The 22,388-nt window shown below is 33.8% G+C and overlaps 1 protein-coding gene and 1 long non-coding RNA gene across 11 annotated transcripts in view; one reads left to right on the top strand and one right to left on the bottom strand.

The window, feature by feature from the left end:
- LOC100881566 (dual 3',5'-cyclic-AMP and -GMP phosphodiesterase 11) overlaps positions 1–22,388 on the bottom strand; it is a 102,105-nt gene that overhangs the window by 51,223 nt on the left and 28,494 nt on the right. For all 9 annotated transcript variants that reach the window (XR_013037319.1, XR_013037318.1, XR_013037320.1 and 6 more), the window contains one exon: positions 11,078–11,182. Coding sequence is in view for 3 of the 9 variants with exons in the window: in XM_076529005.1 (XP_076385120.1) it covers positions 11,078–11,182 (105 nt within the window). In the remaining 6 variants the exon portion in view is untranslated. The remainder of the gene's footprint in view (positions 1–11,077; positions 11,183–22,388) is intronic.
- Positions 29–6,334, top strand: LOC143263994 (uncharacterized). 2 transcript variants are annotated; one of them, XR_013037322.1, is made up of 3 exons: positions 29–1,895; positions 2,895–5,429; positions 5,507–6,334. It is a non-coding gene; the product is annotated as an uncharacterized LOC143263994 (long non-coding RNA). The 2 variants fall into 2 exon arrangements; XR_013037321.1 differs by lacking the exon at positions 29–1,895 and having other exon boundaries at positions 2,551–5,429.

Here is a 22,388-nt window from a genome sequence, read left to right as displayed (position 1 = left end):
GGGAGGGGGAAGAGCGAGTGGGGAAGGAGAGAGAATTTCACAGTTAGCGAGAAGAAAGGGAGACAGATTTTAGGGAAGCTAAAACTTCGCAGAAGGATGATTTAGAAACTTCAGATTCTCGAATCTTAAAATTTCCTAGTATTTCTTTCTGGTAATGCAATTCTGGAAATTTTTGCAGTGGACAGTTTTCAAATTTTTTGATTAACAATTTCTTGGCACGCGATATTTTTCTGACTATTTAAGTTTCTTTGGTTTTCGCTAAGGACTTTCCCTAGATTTCTTAGAAATGCTCTAGAATCTGCTTTATCATTTTCTTGGAATTCCTCAGTTTCCAGACATTGCCTAGACATTTTAGAATCTCAGAATCATACTGTTCTTAGAATTTTTCTAGACCTTCCATAGAACCTTAAAATTTCACTAGAATTTTCTTATAAATCTTGCAGTATTTCCTCAGATTTCCATGGAAATTTTATACAATTTCCTAGGGAAATGAATTCCTTGTAGTTCTATTGGGATTTCGGTGATAAATTCCCTAGAATTTCGGGGAACTTTTCGGCGATTCGCGTGGGAGTTCCCCAGATCTCATTGGGAAACTCATTACATTATTAATGATATTTCACTGGAATTCCCCTTGATATTTCACTTGGAAATTCTTTAATATTTCCTCAGAATAAATTTGAATAAGTAAAATTCTGAGAATTACCGCAGAATCTTTCTAGATTTTCCCTAGAATTTCCTCAGGATTTTCTTAGAATTTTTCTAGGATTTCCTTTAGAGTTTCTTTAAAATTCCTTTAAACTTTCCTTATCGTATAATTTTCCTAGATTTTCTTAGATTTCCTAGAATTTTCTTGGAAACTCTCTAGAATTTCCCTAGGGTCGGTTTCCTTTATCACTATGAAATTTCCTAGTATTCCCCTAGACTCTGTAGAACTCATATAGTTTCTTTAATTTCTACTCATACAATTTCTGTAAGGTACTTACAGTTTCCCTAGGTTACAACAGAAATCCCTAGACTTCCCTAGACACCCAAAAATTATACCAAAATTATCAATTTCCCTATAATTTCTCCAAATTCCTCCAGACTCTCTCTAAAGTGTCCCAAATAATTCCCCTATCAACAGCAGAAATATAATGCTCCAACGCTGCCTCCACCAGCGGCAATATATCGAGAGTCTACTGTCTCTCATTGTTTCTTATCGTTGCAGGTGCGTACATGATTGCAATTTTCATCAGATTAATTCCGACAATTAAACGGATGTACCGATAAATAACATTACGTAAACCCTTGAATAAAAGCAAAACATAAATCTTCGATCGATAAAGTGAAGTGCAGTCAAGTAATTTCCCGTAAACATTAAGTGTTCTCTTTATTTCGTGAAATCAGACATTTTTGATAGCATCGTTTGACGACTGAAAAATTATCAGTTACGAATAAACGACGTTGTAACGACGGTAACACTCAGCGATGAAATTTGTATTATCTCGAATACGTAACAATTTCTATCAAACGCCAGCAAAAAAAGATATAGGATGAGTTGATATTCGTATATTATCTCGTATGCGGTCAACTGATTAGTGCTGGACATTGAAAGTGTTCTGTAACTTCGGAAAGAGGATTTGCCTTAGATTGTATGGAGAAATGATTCATAGTGAGTTAATGAATCATTAACTCGTTGTTTTATGCAATATATCGAGATGAATACAAAAGAATGAAGTATAAGATATTTGATTTCGAGGTATTATCGTTTTTAAAGGAGAGAAAATCTATATTAGATCTTCACATTTTATGCAAGGTTTCTACGTTCATAGATCTTCACATCCCATGCAAGCTTTCTACGTTTCTAGATCTTCACATCCCTAGATTTCAGGGTCGATAGATTCGTATGTTTCTAGGTGACTATATCCTTGAATTTCTATACTCTCAATTTCTGTGTTCTCAGATTCCCATATTGCCTAATCCTTACATCTCCAAATCTCAACATCTCTAAATCCCTAAATCCCATACCTCTGCATCCCCAAATTCCAGTTCCCCAAATTCCTATGTCCCAAATTCCTATATCCCAAATTCCAATACTCCAAATTTCCAAATCCTCTAAATTCTCAACTCCCCAAATTCTCAAACCCCCTGAATTCCCAACTCCCCAAATACCCAAATCCTTCAATTTCCCAACTCCCCAAATTCTCATCTCCTCAAATTTCCATCTCCTCAATTCCCCAAATCTCCAATCCCCATATCCCCAAATCCCCAACTTCCCAAATACCCAAATCCTCCAACTTCCCAATTCCCCAAATTCCCATCTCCTCAATTCCCCAAATCTCCAATCCCCATATCCCCAAACCCCCAACTCCCCAAATACCCAAATCCTCCAATTTCCCAACTCCCCAAATTCCCATCTCCTCAATTCCCCAAATCTCCAATCCCCATATCCCCAAATCCCCATATCCCCGTATCCCCAAATCCCCGTATCCCCAAATCCCCGTATCCCCAAATCCCCGTATCCCCAAATCCCCGTATCCCCAAATCCCCGTATCCCCAAATCCCCAACTCCCAAAATCCTCAACTCCAAAAATCCCCAAATTCCCAAATTCCCAAATTCCCAAATTCCCAACCTCCCAAACTCCCAAATTCCCAAATCTCTCTATCCCCAAATTCCAGTACCCCAAATTCTTTTGTCCCTAATCTCAACACCCCAAATCTCTCTATCCCCAAATCCCAATATCCCAAACCTTGCACCCCCAAATCCCACCACCCCAAACCTCACACCCCCAAATCCCCACATCTTCAAATCTCCACATCCTCAAACTCCAACACCCCCAGAATCCACATATCACCAAATCCCTTTCCTCCCACAATGTCCCTAACGAACTTTAATTAATCCAGCAATTCAACAGATCGATCGAATGGTATAGATTGAAAGGAACGATTAAAGCAGCTGACAAGTATTTAACGTTGATACCAAGCAGGGAAAAACCCGTCTGAACGAAGCGCTTTGACGCCGAGGAAATTGACTGATTACAACGTTTAGCGGGACTTCAAACGCCGAATAAAAAAGAAAGGGGAAAAAAGAGGAAAACAGTAACGAAAGCTCGACCATCTGGAAATTCAGTCGTCGAGAAAATGGCAAAGTGCATTGGCGTCACTGTAGCAAAAGAGAATGATGGCTTCGAAGACGGAAGGCAAGATAAAAAATTCTTATCTATTCTGTTCGCCGACGTGTGTGTGTGTGCTTACATCGGCTTTCGTGTGATAACCACGCGCCCGTTCATCTATTTACATAAGTATACGAGTATATAACAGACGGAAGAGTCTGGTAGTGGATACGTGAGAAATGTGCATTAGTAAATTATACCGGAATACCTGGAAAAATTGCCCGCACGATTTCCGCGGATCATGATGTGTGTGACAGTGTTTCTCAAATTTTTCGCACTGATGCTAAATGGAGTAAAGTGGAATAGTTTGCATTTGTTATTAGAGTAAGGAGAGGGGGTCTATGTAAAATACTGGAGATAATTTGGAGGATCAAAGTCAGAACTTAGGATTATCTAATTTGTAATCAAGTAGAAAGCTGTAACGAATAAAGTAGTATTCTAAATTTTTTAATGTAGATTCTGAAATTTTTTATTTTCGAAGGAGATCAGTGGATTCTTTGTTCAAATAGAGTGAGTATATTTGCGCCACTATTACTAATTCAGAACACCGCAGTACCTAGACACCTGTTAAGCTCGCCCAATTCGTAGCACTGCAAATAGCAGCCCCAAATAATTAATCAATGAAATTTGTGGACGAACCGTAATTCTGACCTTTCCGACTTCACATACAGAGGAGTAAAATGTCAATTTGCAGGAGTCTCCGCAATTATTCAATCGTTGTGATCATAATTAAAACACGTCAACGCTTCAGAGTGAATCACTGAATCTACTCATCCGCATATTAATTCTACAGTTTCGTGACAATTTTGCAACCGCGTCGAGAATACAAAGCGTGACAGGAAATTTTAGGTTTCAATGCCGCGTTGCTAATTCGGAATACCGAAGATTCATGTAATTTCGAATATTCCTAAGCGTGCCGATGCTTTCGTTTCACGGATAACAGCTAACGTCGTAAGAAGAGAAGAGCGAACGCAGTGTTTCGTACGTGAAATGTGGCTACACCGAATGTGCCGATTATCACTGCGGAAGCTACACCTGTGACTACTGCAACTCAATTTTACCACTCGGAATCGGTATTTACCTAAGATGTTTGTTTCTGTGCCGTGATTGTGCCTGATTAGACCACGATAGAAAATAATTTTATTATCCACTCGTCCCAATTTTATGGAGCGAAGATAAATTGCAGTACCGCCATTCCAAATGCACCATAACAAAATGGCTACTTGGCGCCATTTTCCATGTGGACCAAGGTTTCGGATACCTATCATTTTTCATTATTATTGAGAGTTTGAAATCTATATTTATATAAACATTTTCATCTTATTTTTATTGATGCTGTCTGTTGGTACAAACTATATTTGTGTAACATTTGATGTAGAATATTTATAATAAAATAATGTTGTGCAAACTCTGGAGTACATTATTAAGAGGTTATAACAAAGATATTAAATGACAATGTACTCTTTTGTCTTTTGATATCATTTATAGGTTGTGACAAGTTTTTCTGTATAACGTTAATAATACAGAATGTATACAAACTACATTCCTATAATATTTGACATATAATAATTAAAATAATATTATGCAAACTCCACATTATAAAACTACCCTAGAATCTGCTAAAAGGTTATAACAAAAATATTCAAATAACAATGTACTATTATGTTCCTCCATATCACATGTAGCGTCCTACTGTTGTCTACAACAGTCCTGTTATACACAACCAACACAAGAATATACAAACTACATTACATTTTATAGCACAACATTTCTCTCTAAATTTTTCTCATAGAATATGCTAAAAGGTTTCACAAAAGAAACCCGAGACACAGTATTCTAAAAAATTCCTCGGACAAAATAAAAATTCGCAGAATAGCTCCCTGGTTAATAGCGACGCAGTCTCTGGCGTCTATTAAACGGGGATTACTGTATAATGTACCAAGGTAATTTTTTCCTTGGCGTCCCTATCTTGTCTCTCCGTAACGCTACATTGAATGCTAGCTCATCAGTTGCATAATCCAATGGACTCGTGTAGGTACGCAATTGGAACTCCCGCACGCGCACGTGCAGCGTGTGCTTACTGCGTGAAAACGTGACAGACTAACCAACAAGTTAGCCAACTTAGCTGTCGTCTTCTTCCTCCGTTTCTCCGCCACTTTTATTTCCGTTGTCTCCCGTTTCTCATCCACGTATTCTCTCCGCAGAAGTTGGGGAGGCCCGAAGTCGCGACGTCCAGAATAAAATCTGCTTTGTCGTTATTAGTGGACAACGAAGCTGGTATGTTTGAAGAAATTTTTTAGACGCAAACTTCTGATCTGGTGATGGTTAAGTTAGGTGGTTGCTCTTTCTTTCAGTGGACGGAGGTATAAATTTGAGAATGAGGTTCAAGTTTATAAATCATATGAAGTATCTACATATGGAACATAAGGAGTATCTACTACTATACATATATGAACATATGATTTATTATCAAACTTAGAGATATGGTGACTCGGGAACTTGGAAGATTTGTAAACTTCTAATTCATGAATTTGGAGATTTTGTCACCTGGAAGATAGTTCCTTTACAAGTTTCGGGATTTGAATATTTTTAACTCCGCAGAATTGGGAATTTGAGAAGTTGGATAATTCTGCAGTTTGGAGATCCGAAGATTGAAGTATTTTTTAATTTAAATCTCCACTTTAAATCACAGAGTCAATCAATTTTCCAGAGACTCCAAATATAATATTTAGGTCATCAAACATGACCCTTAATTACAGAACACAGTAAAGCTTATCTTCACACAAAATTTGAAATACTTAGTATTCGAAATCGTGTTAAGCACCTGTCTACAGACCCCTTAATTATACAACCCGTTTATATTCTTGCGGATGTCGTCGTTTTTGACGAGTGGAGTGATGAAAAGCGACTGGAAGCGCGGGCGTTGTCCGGTCGTGCACGAATACAGAAACGTCGGTTACAAATCGGAGATTACCTCATGTTTCAGGAAACGTTGCATTAACCTCTTGCGTCTTCTCTCTCGTTTGACCACACAAGGCATCGCAGAAAAAAATAGTGGTCAAACTTGTCTACGGTTCTTCGAAACCGACTATCGTACCTAAATGTATAATAATCCTTACGACTCCTGCTACTATAGTTTGCTGTGACACAGCAGTTTTTGCAATAAATATTTTATTCCATTATCATTTTTATTATAAAATATATATTTGTAATATATTTATTTTTAATAGCGTGTTTATGTATTTTTATTTACAGTTTTGAAACTTGTATTTTTAAAAATTATTAATTGTCTGAAAATACAAATTGTGTAATTGTTTGAAATTAACTAAATATTAATTGTTTGAAGCCGAAAATTTAAGAGAAACAAATATTTTTAAAAATTATTAGAAGTTATCTTTGTTGTCTAGAAAGTAACTCGTTTTAACAACAATAATAAACTTTATAAAATAAGTGTGTATATTATAAAATAAATCTTGTCAAATTTTTCCTATATTTATGTTTGTTATCACCCAATACGAAAACACTATCGATAATTCTTAATTAAAACACTCAATTCATATTTAAATTTTATGTGATTCAAATTTGCCGCCATGGGATTTAAACTTGATATCAAGCAATTTAAATTTGCCGCCGAACGATTTAAATTTGGCGCCACTTTCAAACTTGCACAATAAAATTTTTAAATCTGTTTAGAGTGACAAGACTAAAAAGAAAAATTCCAGAAATTTAAAACCTTGTAAATTTAACATCGTGCGATTTGTCGTCGAACGATTTAAATTTGGCGCCACTTTCGAATTTGCACAATAACATCTGACAATAGCAAAAGAAAAGATGTCACAAATATTAATGGAGCCTATTTTCGTAACCAAGCTGATAAATTGTCAACGGTAAGAGTTTTACTATTACATTTCCGTTTGTAATAGAACGAGAGTATACTATATCTTATTACGATGGAAAAATGGTATCCGGGAAAGGGCATCGTGATCCTCGAAGACGACGACGTTTGACAATGAGAAATGAATGATGCTCGAGTGAAGCAGGAACGTATCATTCGTGAGATAAATCTGGTCGTGCTGGCTGTTTGACGAATACGTGGTTTCGAGATCTGTCTGCTCGTTATTACTCGTCACGAGCGGAGAACAGAAACGAAAGGGAGAAGATTTCTCTTTTGGAGTCGAGCATTACTCGAGCGGTTGCTTCACAAGTCGGCAACTTCTTGCTACTTTCCGAGTGGTGCTCGAGATGTTCTTTTGGCAACCATCTTGTAATTAACTCTTTTGCTCCTCGCTAAAGTGTTAAGTTAGCAGACAATTCTGCGATCTTTAATGTTACGTTTCATCATGTATCAGTGGAAATATTATGAAGAATGTGTTGAAGAATTATTGATTCGAATTTAGTCAACTTAGAGATCTTAGAGATCTTAGAGATTTAAATTTGCTGTTATGGGATTCAAAGTTGGCGCCATTGAATGTAAATTCGATTTTTAAATTTAGCGCCGTATGATTCAAATTTAGCGCCGTGTGATTCAAATTTAGCGTCATAGAATTTAAATTCGACGCCATGCGATTCAAATTTAGCGTCGTAGAATTTAACTGGCGATGCGCGATTCAAATTTGCCGCCATAAAATCTAAATTCGACACATTTAAATTTACCATCGTGAAATTTAAATCTGGCGCCATAGAATCTAAATTCGAAACCATATGATTCAAATTTAGCGCCATATAATTTAACTTTAATGCTGAACAATTCAAATTTGCCGCCATAAAATTTAAATTCGACACATTTAAATTTAGCACCCTGAAATTTAAATCTGGTGCCATAGAATATCAATTCGACACCATAAGATTCAAATTTAGCGCCATGTAATTTCACTTTGGTGTCATACAATTCAAATTTGGCGCCACAGAATTAAAACTCGACGCAACTTAAATTTGGCGCCGACTTGAACGCAATGTTTGCAGTCTCGCTTATCAAGTTCATACTACAGAATTTTATTTTAATAAACAATCCCATTAAATGATTATATTAAAGCAAAATAACAAATTTTAATTAATAAAAAATAATCATTAATTAATTAATCAGAAAAGAGATACGAGGTCATTACTTTAAGTGATAATTCAATAAATAAGTCTGATGAATACATTTTTATCTACGTTTTTATTTTTTATATATATTTCATTTATTATTAATGAAAATTTGCTGTGAAGTGTATATATGCAAATAATACGAGACTATATTATTATAATTTCATAATTTATAGAAATACTACTAGACTATTTTAAAATTTTTACTGTTAAGTTTAATAACTAATAAGACTAATAACTTTAGTAACTAAAGTAAAAGTAATTAGTCTATGTTCATTAATTAATTAATGATCAACTTTAAGACTTTAAATTTAAAAGTTCAAATGGAACAAAAATGGCGACCTTTAGATCACGATACAAAGGAACTAGCATGACCTTGTTGGACCCAACAGCGAAACGAAATTATAGCATGAATTTCCTCGGCATTGACACGGTTGTCAATGCCAATGGCAACTCGTACGAGGCACACTTCAAGCCCTATCTTTTCTTCTCCCGTCTTGCGATACATTCAACCTTATAAAACGAGTTATATCATTACTTTGGCCCGTACGTGGGCCGGGAACGGAAGGTTGCAACCTCCGTGAATTAGTGACGTCCTAATTGACGTATCCGTTCGAGTATCTGCAAGAAAAAAAGAACGCATCCGCGAGGATCCACTTTCGACGGAGGAAGGACCTTGTTGCTCGATAATTTTCTGATATGGATGATCATCCAGATTCTTTCATGAGTAGTTGCACAATCATTATTTGATAACCAACCATTCTACGTATCAAAACTTCATCTCCGAATCATTGAATAGACAAGCTTCCATGAAATCCATCAAATTTCTAGGTTCTCATGTAAAATAGGAGATAACCAATTATCTAAATCTTGAAGTCTTTAGATCTTAAAATATGCAAATCTTCGTGTATACAGATTTCTACATCCTTAGATCTCACAACCTGTCAATCCTGAAATCCCTAGATCTACAAATTCCCAGATTAAAAGTTGACTGTAAATTAAAGAGAGGTGTTTGCAACGAAACGAAAGGAACGTCTGAAGCGCGTGAAACGCGCGATCTCGAATCCGAAAAGACGAGCGAATGGTTCGGAATTGACTGACGGGGGTCAATAAGCGTGGGTCAAAGGAGCATGACTCGTATCGAATTAACCGGTCGCGGAGAAATTAACCCCTGGGCCAATTACATACTCCGCGTCCGCGGCTCTGTCAGACCCGCACGAGCAAACGCGAATATTAACCGCGATGTATTACTTCCTTAACCTTTAACACAGCCGCTCGTTAGAAAAAGCTAGCGAGCTATTCGCTGTAACGGTCGCCACGATTTTTTCGACACTTCCGGTACTCCGACGGAAGGGAATATTATAAATGAAAATTAATAGAGGTTGAGTCACGTAATTATGCCACCCTTCATTATTTCAGTTTACTGTACCGCTGTTTTCTACTATAATACCGGTATATGTCAAGAGTACTATAATATTATAGTATTATATTATGTTACATTATAGTAGTATTATTATAGTATAATGTATTATAATGGTAAGATGGTATATAACGGTTTTTTATACTAATATAGTATATTACAATAATTGTATAGATACTACATATCATATTTATGAAAAAAATACTCTGTTGTACTACTATATTATATGGTAGCATAATAATATATACTAGTATTACTATACTGGGTACTACATGCATGTTGTATTCCAGGGGAATGTATACTGATGTACTATACTACTATACTATTATACTGCTACACTGCTATACTACTATGCTACTATACTGCTATACTGCTATACTACTATACTACTATACTACTACACTACTATACTACTATACTGCTATATTGCTATACTACTATACTACTATACTACTATACTACTATACTACTATACTACTATACTACTATACTACTATACTGCTATACTAATATGCTACTATACTACTATACTACTGTACTACTATACTACTATACTACTATACTACTATACTACTATACTACTATACTGCTATATTGCTATACTACTATACTACTATACTGCTATACTAATATGCTACTATACTACTATACTACTGTACTACTATACTACTATACTACTATACTACTACTATACTATACTACTATACTGTTATACTGCTATACTGCTGCACTGCTAAACTATTATACTGCTATACTACTATGCTGCTATACTACTATATTACTATACTACTATATTACTATGCTACTATATTACAATATTATCATACTGATATACCACTATACTACCTTATTGCAATACTACCATATAACAATACAACTATATTACTGTCTCACTATAATGTTATTCAAATGTACTTATATCCTACTATTAAATTATACTGCTGTACTACTATACTATTACCGTACCATATATAAATATGTATAAGTGAAATACCATACCCTACTATACACTACCATAATCTACTATACCCTCGCATATTACAAAATGAATTCCGTAATCAGTAATATATTACACCTTCTAAAAGTATTTCTAATTTCAAATACCATGTATCATTTCATTATTAATAAATTGCTTCACAAAATATATGCATATTATTACTTGCATTCATAACACGTTTTTTTTTAATACCAAAAGGAATAACGTAATTGTTAAAGTTCTATGCATATCATTGTCGGTCAATCACGCAGGAAATTCAAAATTCATCCTCAATTTCCTTTAGCCCGTTAAACGCTCGTCAGAATTATAATCGAATAGTTAAGGTAATTGTAAGTTAAGGTTTTGTTGTAAGTTAGATGAGAAAATTTTGATGAAAAATGTTTGCCAATTTTCAGAAGAAATCTCATAAATGTTAATACTTACCCGGCTTCCTGCGCGAGCTCCAAAGCACAGGAGGATGCGCGGACGCGGCGACGGCAGCGGAGGGATTACCGGCGGAGGCAGCCAGCTTGACTGCGTTCCGCGTACCTAAAACAAAATAAAACATTCAGTGTCACCTACTATTAAACTCCTGTTAACCTGTTTCTTCTTTTAGCAATCTTTCAAATGTACGAATCAATGAAATATAATGGGTAACGCTATGGGGTGTAATGTAACAGAGGGTGATGCAATCTGGAAGTTTTGGAGGTAAATGACATTAAGGGAACAAATGCGAAAACTTTCGAATCTTCAGGACTTTGCATTTTGTAATTTAGAAGTTTGTGAAGTTGAATAGCTTTGAGCTTAGGGATTTAAGTGTTTGAACTTGTATGAGGAATTTTTATGGTTCTGTGTTCTCAGTTTTACTGATTTACTGATTTGCTAATTTATTAGTTTGCTGATTTGCTAATTTGCTAATTTATTAGTTTGCTGATTTGCTAATTTGCTAGTTTGCTAATTTGCTAATTTATTATTTTGCTATTTTGTTAATTTGGTAGTTTGCTAATATGCTAATTTGGTAATATTCTATTATGATAATTTACTAATTTACTAATTTACTAATTTACTAATTTACTAATTTACTAGTTTACTAGTTTACTAATTTACTAATTTACTAATTTACTAATTTACTAGTTTACTAGTTTACTAGTTTACTAATTTACTAATTTACTAATTTACTAATTTACTAGTTTACTAGTTTACTAGTTTACTAGTTTACTAGTTTACTATTTTACTAGTTTACTAGTTTACTAATTTACTCATTTACTAGTTTACTAGTTTACTAATTTACTAATTTACTAGTTTACTAGTTTACTAGTTTACTAACTTACTAGTTTACTAATTTACTAATTTACTAATTTACTAATTTACTAATTTACTAATATACTAATATACTAATCTACTAATCTACTAATTTACTAATTTACTAATTTACTAATTTACTAATTTACTAATTTACTAATTTACTAATTTACTAATTTACTAATTTACTAGCTTACTAGCTTACTAGCTTACTAGCTTACTATTTTACTAGTTTACTAGTTTACTAATTTACTAATTTACTAATCTACTAATCTACTAATCTACGAATCTACTAATCTACTAATCTACTAATCTACTAATCTACTAATCTACTAATCTACTAATCTACTAATCTACTAATCTACTAATCTACTAATCTACTAATCTACTAATCTACTAATCTACTAATCTACTAATTTACTAATTTACTAATTTACTAATTTACTAATTTACTAATTTACTAATCTACTAATCTACTAATCTACTAATCTACTAATTTACTAATTTACTAATCTACTAATCTACTAATCTACTAATCTACTAATCTACTAATCTACTAATTTACTAATTTACTAATTTACTAATTTACAAACACAAGATCGTCCTAAAAAATCACCTATATTTTAAAGTCTCTACTTTAACGTCTCTACTATTTTGATTTGTTTTAACAAAAACAGTACTATTTCTTACGCAACACATTCTACCAGTACCGTCTCAGTACTCGGATTAAATCGTATTTTTCTTCGCTAAAACAACACGCGACCCGTATTTTTTTTCCCGTATTGTGAAAAGTGATCCTACAAAGACAAACGGGTGCAATCCGACAATGAACCGTTTATCATTCCTGATAGTGAAACAGAATACCAGGCAATGTGTCGGATTACTTCGTCTTACATTCGCTTTAATAAGCTATCGATAATCACGTAACAGCGGTGGTCTGCTCGAAGATTAATGGCTCGTTCCTTTCGTGTTTGATACCACCGTGAGCTTGTTTTATCACCTCACCAAATTTTTCTTATCTTATTGCCGCGCTGGCGATAAAACGAGCGAATAAACGAGCGCAAACGTTGTCCGGGGTGTTAATTAAAATAGGATCTGTGTCGGCTCGAATAAACGAGATCGGATTCTACGTCAAAAAGTTTTGTGTTTCAAAGGATTCCAGGGGAAAAATTTTAAATTGTGAAGCAAATAATGTAATTAGGGGGGTTTTATGGAGGAGGAAATATTGATTGGGTTTGGTTTTTGGGGAAAGATTTAGGAAGTTGGAGATTTGCAGATTTGAGAACTTGAGGATTTGGTTATTTGGGAATTTAGAGATATGAGAATTTGGGGATGTGGAGATTTGGAGATGTGGGGACTTAGAAATTTGGGGATTTGGTCATTTGGGAATTCGGGCAGTTTGAGATTTAAGAATTTTGGGACTTGGAAATTTGGGAATTTGGAGATACAGAAATTTGAGGATATGGCCATTTATCAGTGACAATTTGAGAATTTTTGGGGATGGAAATTTAGGGGGATGGAAAGTTGGGATAATGGGAATTTGGGAAAATTGGGGATTTAAGAATTTTGGGATTTGGGAGTTTTGGGATTTGGAAATTTTGGGATTTGGGAGTTTTGGGATTTGGGAATTTTGGGATTTGGGAGTTTTGGAATTTGGGAATTTTGGGAATTGGGAGTTTTGGGATTTGGAAATTTTGGGATTTGGGAATTTTGGGAATTGGGAGTTTTGGAATTTGGGAATTTTGGGATTTGGGCGTTTTGGAATTTAGGAATTTTGGGAATTGGGAGTTTTGGGATTTAGGAGTTTTGGGAATTGTGAGTTTTGGGATTTAGGAGTTTTGGGAATTGGGAGTTTTGGGATTTAGGAATTTTGGGATTTGGAAATTTTGGGATTTGGGAATTTTGGGAATTGGAAGTTTTGGAATTTGGGAATTTTGGGATTTGGGCGTTTTGGAATTTAGGAATTTTGGGAATTGGGAGTTTTGGGATTTAGGAGTTTTGGGAATTGGGAGTTTTGGGATTTAGGAATTTTGGGATTTGGAAATTTTGGGATTTGGGAATTTTGGGAATTGGGAGTTTTGGGATTTGGGAGTTTTGGAATTTGGGAATTTTGGGAATTGGGAGTTTTGGGACTTAGGAGTTTTGGGATTTTGAAATTTTGGGATTTGGGAATTTTGGGAATTGGGAGTTTTGGGAATTGGGAGTTTTGAGATTCAGGAGTTTTAGGATTTGGGAATTTTGGGAATTGGGACATTTGGAGATTTAAGAATTTTGAGAATTGGGACATTTGGAGATTTAAGAATTTAAGAATTTAGAAATATAGAAATTTGAAAATTTACAAACTTAGCATTCAATATTATCATTTGCACTCATTACTCCCCTACATTAATAAAATTTCACACCGAACAACTCTGCAAAGTTCCACGATAACCGAAGACATAGAAAATAAAGTTACTTTCCACGTAAAAACTCAAGTATCATATTTGATAAAACGATTCCGATTAACCTCAAACGATACATATTCCGTAGAATATTTTGATACATTATCGATTTCGATAACGTATCGATTTTCTCGATATACATACATACAATCTATCTTCTTATCGTTATTCGCTTCGTTTAATCACTTTTTTATGTAACCCTTTTAAATCATATCGGAATTCTCATAAATTTCCAGCAATTCCATGTTAAGATGTTTTATAAAAGAAGAAACAATAATAAATTTGTTTGTGGTTCAATGACCAGGTAAACAGTTCATTACTCATCACTGTTCATCACTATTCATAATTGTTCATCACTGGTTTCACTGGTAATCACTGTTCACCACTGTTTAATATTTTCCATTATGGTTTATTGTTTATATGTAATAATACTAGTTTACACATACTAGTATTATTTTTATAGTAGTTTACATATGTGTCACGTTTACACATGTGTATAGCAATTACGTGACATACTTTATATATGTATTAATGAAGCTTTGCAATTGAGAGAACATATGTGATGTGTATGTACATATGAAGAGATGTATGCATGAACATATGTGAACATACATATTATACATGTGTATAGCAATTACGTGATATACTACTGTATATGTATATGTATTAATAAAGCTTTGCAATTGGGAGGACATATGTGATGTGTATGTACATGTGAAGAGATGTATGCATGAACATATGTGAACATACATATTATACATGTGTATAGCAATTACATGATATACTACTTTATATATATATGTATTAATAAAGCTTTGCAATTGGGAGGACATATGTGATGTGTATGTACATATGAAGAGATGTATGCATGAACATATGTGAACATACATATTATACATGTGTATAGCAATTACGTGATATACTACGTTATATGTATATGTATTAATAAAGCTTTGCAATTGGGAGGACATATGTGATGTGTATGTACATATGAAGAGATGTATGCATGAACATATGTGAACATACATATTATACATGTGTATAGCAATTACGTGATATACTACTGTATATGTATATGTATTAATAAAGCTTTGCAATTGGGAGGACATATGTAATGTGTATGTACATATGAACAGATGCATGCATGAACATATGTGAACATACTAAGAACATACACGTCCTTCATTCACTTTTCATTAAACAAATTTTATTAGCAAGAAATATTTATCAATTACTTAATTAATCATTAGTTTCACTTTACACATATGTTCAAGTATTACTTACTCTTCCTTGAAAAAAATTGTACAAACAACAATTCACTTCACATCAAAGTTACAGTAACTGCCAGTGCTATTACATTAATAACACTGTTACAAACTAATACTTTTAATAATTTATAAGTCATCAAAACTCTATGAAATCACGTAATACAGCGTTAAAATAATATTCCTATTCACTCGGTACTTGCAACACGCCACCATGCGATCTAAGATAAGAAACACGAAGTCCGCGGAACGTTCCTACCCCAATTCGCAATCCCGGAATTAACCACGAAACGAGCAAATAATTTCAACCCGCTTCGACGCGGCCTTCAGAACTGGGAAAATCATCCAAGGAGAGCATATTTAGCCGTCCTTGAGCTTGCCAGTAATTCGAAATGATTTGTCGACCCAATTTTCTAGCCCCGATCGGTAAACTCTATCGAGACAACACCGAAAATAACGTTTCGACCAAGGAGCAGTAGTAATTACAATAACGGCCATTAGCTTGATGAGTTCGGACGAGTTGGACCCAGGACATTTTATCTACCGTGAGGTCACCGTGATCATAACGGGCTTTAACATCGATATTTCTCGTCTGGGGATAGCCAGTTAACCTGGGAGGATATTTTAATGAGAAATCGTGCCGAAACACGCATATCCTTCCTCCCTTTTCGCTTAATATTCGGACTCTATCAACGGGACTTAATAAGCTGTGGAGTTTAGTTTTTGTATATGGGTATTTCTGGATATGGGTGTTTTATGGTGGTTTGGATAGTTACTGCTCTGGATAGGTGACACATTCACTAGGTTCAACACATTAATTTAAAATAAACAGTTTTGTAACGAAATATGTAGTTTCATGTGTGATGAACACAATTGGCGGCTAGTGGTGGACAAGTAATAATTGCGAAAGAATTTGTAGAATTTCTTTAAATAACAAGTTTACAGCTGCTGTTCATAGGACCTACAAGTACAAAGAGTTAATGAGACTCCATCAACAGACTTAACACTGAACTTACAGATTCTTTAAACTAAAGAATCAATGTCTTAAGCAACGTCGCCTTCACATATCACCCCCAATTTATTTATTTTTCTAAATTAGTTCAAATTTAAATATAAGTGACCATCAAATATCTGTGAACCTAGTGTTAATAAGCTGTGGTTTCTTTTATACCTTGATATAATAATCATAGATTCGGTTCAACATAATAATTTAAAATAAAATTTTTTGAATAAAATATGTAGTTTTATGTGTATGTATGAATACAGTGAGGCAGACAATATGGCGACTAGGGGTGGAAAAGTAACAAGTTCAAAAGAATTCGTAGAATTTGTCTAATTAGAGAGGTTTACAGCTGCTACATGGGTACTTTGGGTGCAAAGGGTTAACCCTTGAGCCTCACATCGACCTTTTGGGTTATGACCACATAAAATAGGTATTTTTTAATTAAATTTAGAGTACTATATTTGCAAGGTGTAAACACAGTCAAGCAGACACTAACTAGAAATTTAGAAATCTAACAAATTAGAAATCTAAAAATTTTCAAATCTAAAAACCTTCAAATCTAAAAATCTAAACACCTGCTAATCTAAAAATTTAAAAATCTAAAAATCTAAAAACCTAGAAATCTAAAAACCTAAAAACCTTTAAATCTAAAAATCTTCAAATCTAAAAACCTTCAAATCTGAAAATCTAAACACCTGCCAATCTAAAAATTAAAAAATCTAAAAATCTAAAAACCTAGAAATCTAAAAACCTAAAAATTTTCAAATCTAAAAATCTTCAAATCTAAAAACCTGCCAATCTAAAAATTAAAAAATTAAAAAATCTAAAAACCTAGAAATCTAAAAACCTAAAAATCTTTAAATCTAAAAATCTTCAAATCTAAAAACCTCCACATCGAAAAACCTCCACATCTAAAAATCTGCAAATCTAAAAATCTAAAAATCCAAAAAATTATAAATATAGTAGTACAAAATAACAGACAAGTAATCAAAGATTTAGAAATCCACCTCTCAATCAATTCCCCCACAATCCACACCTTTTTCACCGTTTTCTGCAACAAAACATTCGCTCCTCAAATATAACTTTCTCTAACCTTTCCACTAAACTAAAAAACCCTAGAACCAATACTCAACTTCAAGCGTGAGATAAAAATTCAAACAATTTCTATCTAAAGAAAAAAAGTGCGAACGACAACACGACGAAATTATGTACACTTAACTAATAAAGTGCGTCCTAATTAGAGAATAAATCATTTCAATTTATCATCGTGCAATAATTCCGATAAAATATAATATAGCTCAACTTTCACTGAGAACAGGAAAGAGTATCGTCACGGTCTTATTTTGCAGCAGCCTGTATACAAGAAACTATTAATCGTACGCTTGTTAACGATTCAAGAATATAAAATCGATTAGGTACAGCAACTTTTGCTTTCAAAAAGCGGCGATACTGGAAATGGAAAATTAGATTATGCGTGTATTTACTTTCAAGCGGTTTATCCGTTCGTATACTTAAACAAGTTTCTGCGAGGATAAATTCGATCGAATGTTAACGACAGTTAAAGGATAATCTCGTTTTGTTGCTATGTGAGTGGACGTATTTATATTATAATGCGAAATTATGTATAATGATCCGTTTCGAAATTATGGTCGAAAGATATGGAAGATTATGTGACATAAAATTATCGTAAAATAATGTTTATGTATATGAAAGAGGCAAGATGATATTAATAACGCAAGTTCTGGGTAAAATGATCAGAATTTGTCGGCTGAGGATCGAGTAATACTAATGGTAATATTAAAGGTATGGATGGGAAAATATCCTTTGGGTACTATTTTATTAGCGTGGTGAAATTTTATATAATTTTACTAAATTATAGTAGGATTATTATTTTAGGGCTTTAAGATATCGGTATATTATTATTTAGACTAATAATTTTACTGTATTACTGCTATAGTATTTCATTATACATCATTATTTTATTATTGGATTTTTACTTTTAGTAGGCATTCATTATTTGGCGATTCGGTTCTACTATATTTACAATCATGGAGTTCTACTATTTTAGCATTTAGCTTACTATTCTACTATTCTGCTATTTTGTTACTGTGTTATATTGCTATTCTACTATTCTACCATTTCATTATTTCACTATTCCATAATTTCACTATTCCACCATTTCACTATTTCACTATTCCACCATTTCTCTATTCCACCATTTCACTATTCCACTATTCCAATATTCCACTATTCCACTATTCCACTATTCCACTATTCCACTATTCTACCATTCCACTATTCCACTATTTCATTATTTCACTATTTCACTATTCCACCATTCCACCATTTCACTATTCCACCATTCCACCATACCACTATTTCACTATTCCACTATTCCACTATTTTACCATTCCACTATTTCACTATTTCACTATTCCACCATTCCACCATTTCACTATTTCACTATTCCACTATCCCACTATCCCACTATTCTACCATTCCACTCTTTCACTATTTCACTATTTCACTATTCAACTATTCTACCATTCCACTATTCCACTATTAAACTATTCCACCATTCCACCATTTCACTATTTCACTATTTCACTATTTCACTATTCCACTATCCCACTATCCCACTATTCTACCATTCCACTCTTTCACTATTTCACTATTTCACTATTTCACTATTTCACTATTCAACTATTCTACCATTCCACTATTCCACTATTAAACTATTCCAGTATTCTACTATTTCACTATTCCACTATTGTACTATCCTACTCTTTTAGAATTCTATTCTTGTACTATTGAACCATTCTACTATTTCACAACCCCACTATTCTGTTAACATACCATACTACAGTCCTATCGTTCTACCGTTCTACTGTTCTACTATGTACCGTTATACCGGTTTACAATTCTAGCCTTATACAGTTTTACCGTTTCGCTAATCTACTACAGTCCTGATCTACTAATTTACTATTCTACTATTCTACTATCGCACTATGCTACTATTGTACTATTCTGTTATACTAGTATTTTACTATTTTATTACTCTACTTTTCTACCATTCTATTATCTTAGTCATTGAGTAATTTACTATTCGACTATTCCACTATTCCACTATTTCACTATTCAACTATTCCACTATTTCACTATTCAACTATTCTACTATTCCACTATTCAACTATTTCACTATTTCACTATTCAACTATTCTACTATTCCACTATTCAACTATTCTACTATTCTACTATTTCACTATTCCACTATCTTAGTTACCGAGTAGTTTACTATTCTACTATTCCACTATGCTACTATTCTACTGTGCTATTATTCTATTATTCTATTGTGCTGCTAATCTACTTCTCCACCATTCTACCATTTTACTGTCTTCGTTATTGACTAATTTACTGTTTTTCTATTCAGCTATTCCACTAGTTTACCATTCTACTACCTCATTTATTGACCATTCTAGTTTACCATTCTGCTATTCTAACATTCTATTAACTAACGTTCTAATTGCGAGACTCCCTCATTTCTTTCTTAAAGTCGACATTCATGTTAAAGTGGTGAAAATAGCCCCCAAAGTAGAGGGTAAAAATCACATTTTGTAGAATATCTCGGCAACCAGTAGAGCTATATAAGTAGTTTAAACTGTATCAGTTGTGTATTTTTTACCACAAAATCCAAATGTCTAAATATATTTAAAAAATTCGCATTCCTTTAAACAATATATTAAAACACAACCCTTTTTGTATTAATTTTCCTATTTAAAAGTCGTTATATGTTCCCGTAATTCGTAATGAGCAAAGTATACTAGTAACTATAAAATACGATTAACGGACGTTGCAAAATCGATGCCGAGTATCTAAAGGACATTTAATCGTGCAACGACTTCATTCCTTCTTTTCTTTTTCACCCAAACGACTTCTCTTGTTCTCGCCGCCGGCTATTGCGTGCAAAGTAACCGATAATTATTAATAGGTGTATACAACAAAGTTCTTATCGGGGCAGTTAAATCGCCGGAAGATTAGACGTCTCGTTACAGAGGCGGCTCGAACTTACGATTAAACTGCACGCGAACGAAGAAGGGGGTCCTTTACGAGACATCCTGAGCGCAACTGGTGCAAGTGGACGAACAGGTTGTTCCGTGATAATTATGTGAGTACGTGTACTGATACAGCTAATCATTCAAAACTCGAACCGCGAGGTTGTTTGCGACTATCGTGCAAACGATACGTATCGAGCTTTGTATATCAGTTCATATTGCTCGATATATAGTTTCAAAATTTAATTAATTAACAAAACGATACGGATGTTTATTGATACTGGACGAGTATTAAGTTTAATGTAGCTTCTCTTCATAAGTTCTACTCGATTTTAGGTTCTGTGCTTGATGTATTTTTATAGTGGAGTTCAGTGGAGGTTTTTGTGGAGGTTTTAGTGGAGGGTTGGTTTTAATGGAGCGGAGGAAAAATAATATTTTTGAGAGAATTAAGGAGGTTTAAATACTTTATAATTATAATTAAGTACATAATTAAGTACATTTATAATTAAGTACAATTAAGTACATATATAATTAACTATAATTAAGTACTTAATTTATAATTAAGTACATTTATAGGTTTCGGTTAGTGCAGTGAAGGATTAAAAAATAAATTTGGCAATTTAGGAATTCGGAAATGTAGAAATTTGGTAATTCGAGAATTTGGAAATGTAGAAATTTGGTAATTTAGGAATTTGATAACTTAGGAATTAGAAAATTCAGAAATTTGGCAATTTAGGAATATGGAAATGTAGAAATTTGGTAATTTGGGAATTTGGAAATGTAGAAGTTTGGTAATTTAGGAGATTGATAACTTTGGAATTGGAAAATTTAGAAATTTGACAATTTAGGAATTAGGGAGTTAGAGAGTTGGTGAATTAGGTAGTTGGGAAATTAAGGAGTTGGGGAATTAGAGTGTTAGGGAATTAGGGAGTTGGGGAGTTGGAGAGTTGGAGAGTTGGGAATTTAGGAAATTTGGGAAACTGGAAATTTGGGAGATGGGAAATTTGAGAAATGGGAAATTTGGGAACTAGGGAATTTTGGAACTGGGGAATTTTGGAACTTGAGAATTTAAGAACTAAGGAATTTTGGAACTAAGGAATTTGGGAACTAGGGAATTTTGGAACTAAGGAATTTGGGAACTAAGGAATTTGGGAACTAGGGAATTTGGGAATTAGGGAATTTGGGAACTAGGCAATTTGGAAAATAAGGAATTTTGGAACTAGGGAATTTGGGAGCTAAGGAATTTGGGAACTAAAGAATTTGGGAACTAGAGAATTTGGGAATTAGGGAATTTGGGAACTAGGTAATTTGGGAAGTAAGGAATTTTGGAACTAGGGAATTTGGGAACTAAGGAATTTGGGAACTAGGGAATTTGGGAACTAAAGAATTTGAGAACTAGAGAATTTGGGAACTAGGGAATTTTGGAACTAGGTAATTTGGGAAATAAGGAATTTTGGAACTAGGGAATTTGGGAACTAAGGAATTTGGGAACTAAGGAATTTGGGAACTAGGGAATTTGGGAACTAAAGAATTTGGGAACTAGAGAATTTGGGAACTAGGGAATTGGGGAACTAGGGAATTTTGGAACTAGGTAATTTGGGAAATGAGAAATTTGGCAATTTTGAAATTCGACTACTTAGTCACTGAAAAATTTAAAAATTCGAAAATATAAAAATTTACAAACTGAAAAAT

Source organism: Megachile rotundata, chromosome 2 (assembly GCF_050947335.1).
Source record: "Megachile rotundata isolate GNS110a chromosome 2, iyMegRotu1, whole genome shotgun sequence".
Taxonomy (NCBI): Eukaryota; Metazoa; Arthropoda; class Insecta; order Hymenoptera; family Megachilidae; genus Megachile; species Megachile rotundata.
This window is presented reverse-complemented; position numbering and strand designations above follow the sequence as displayed.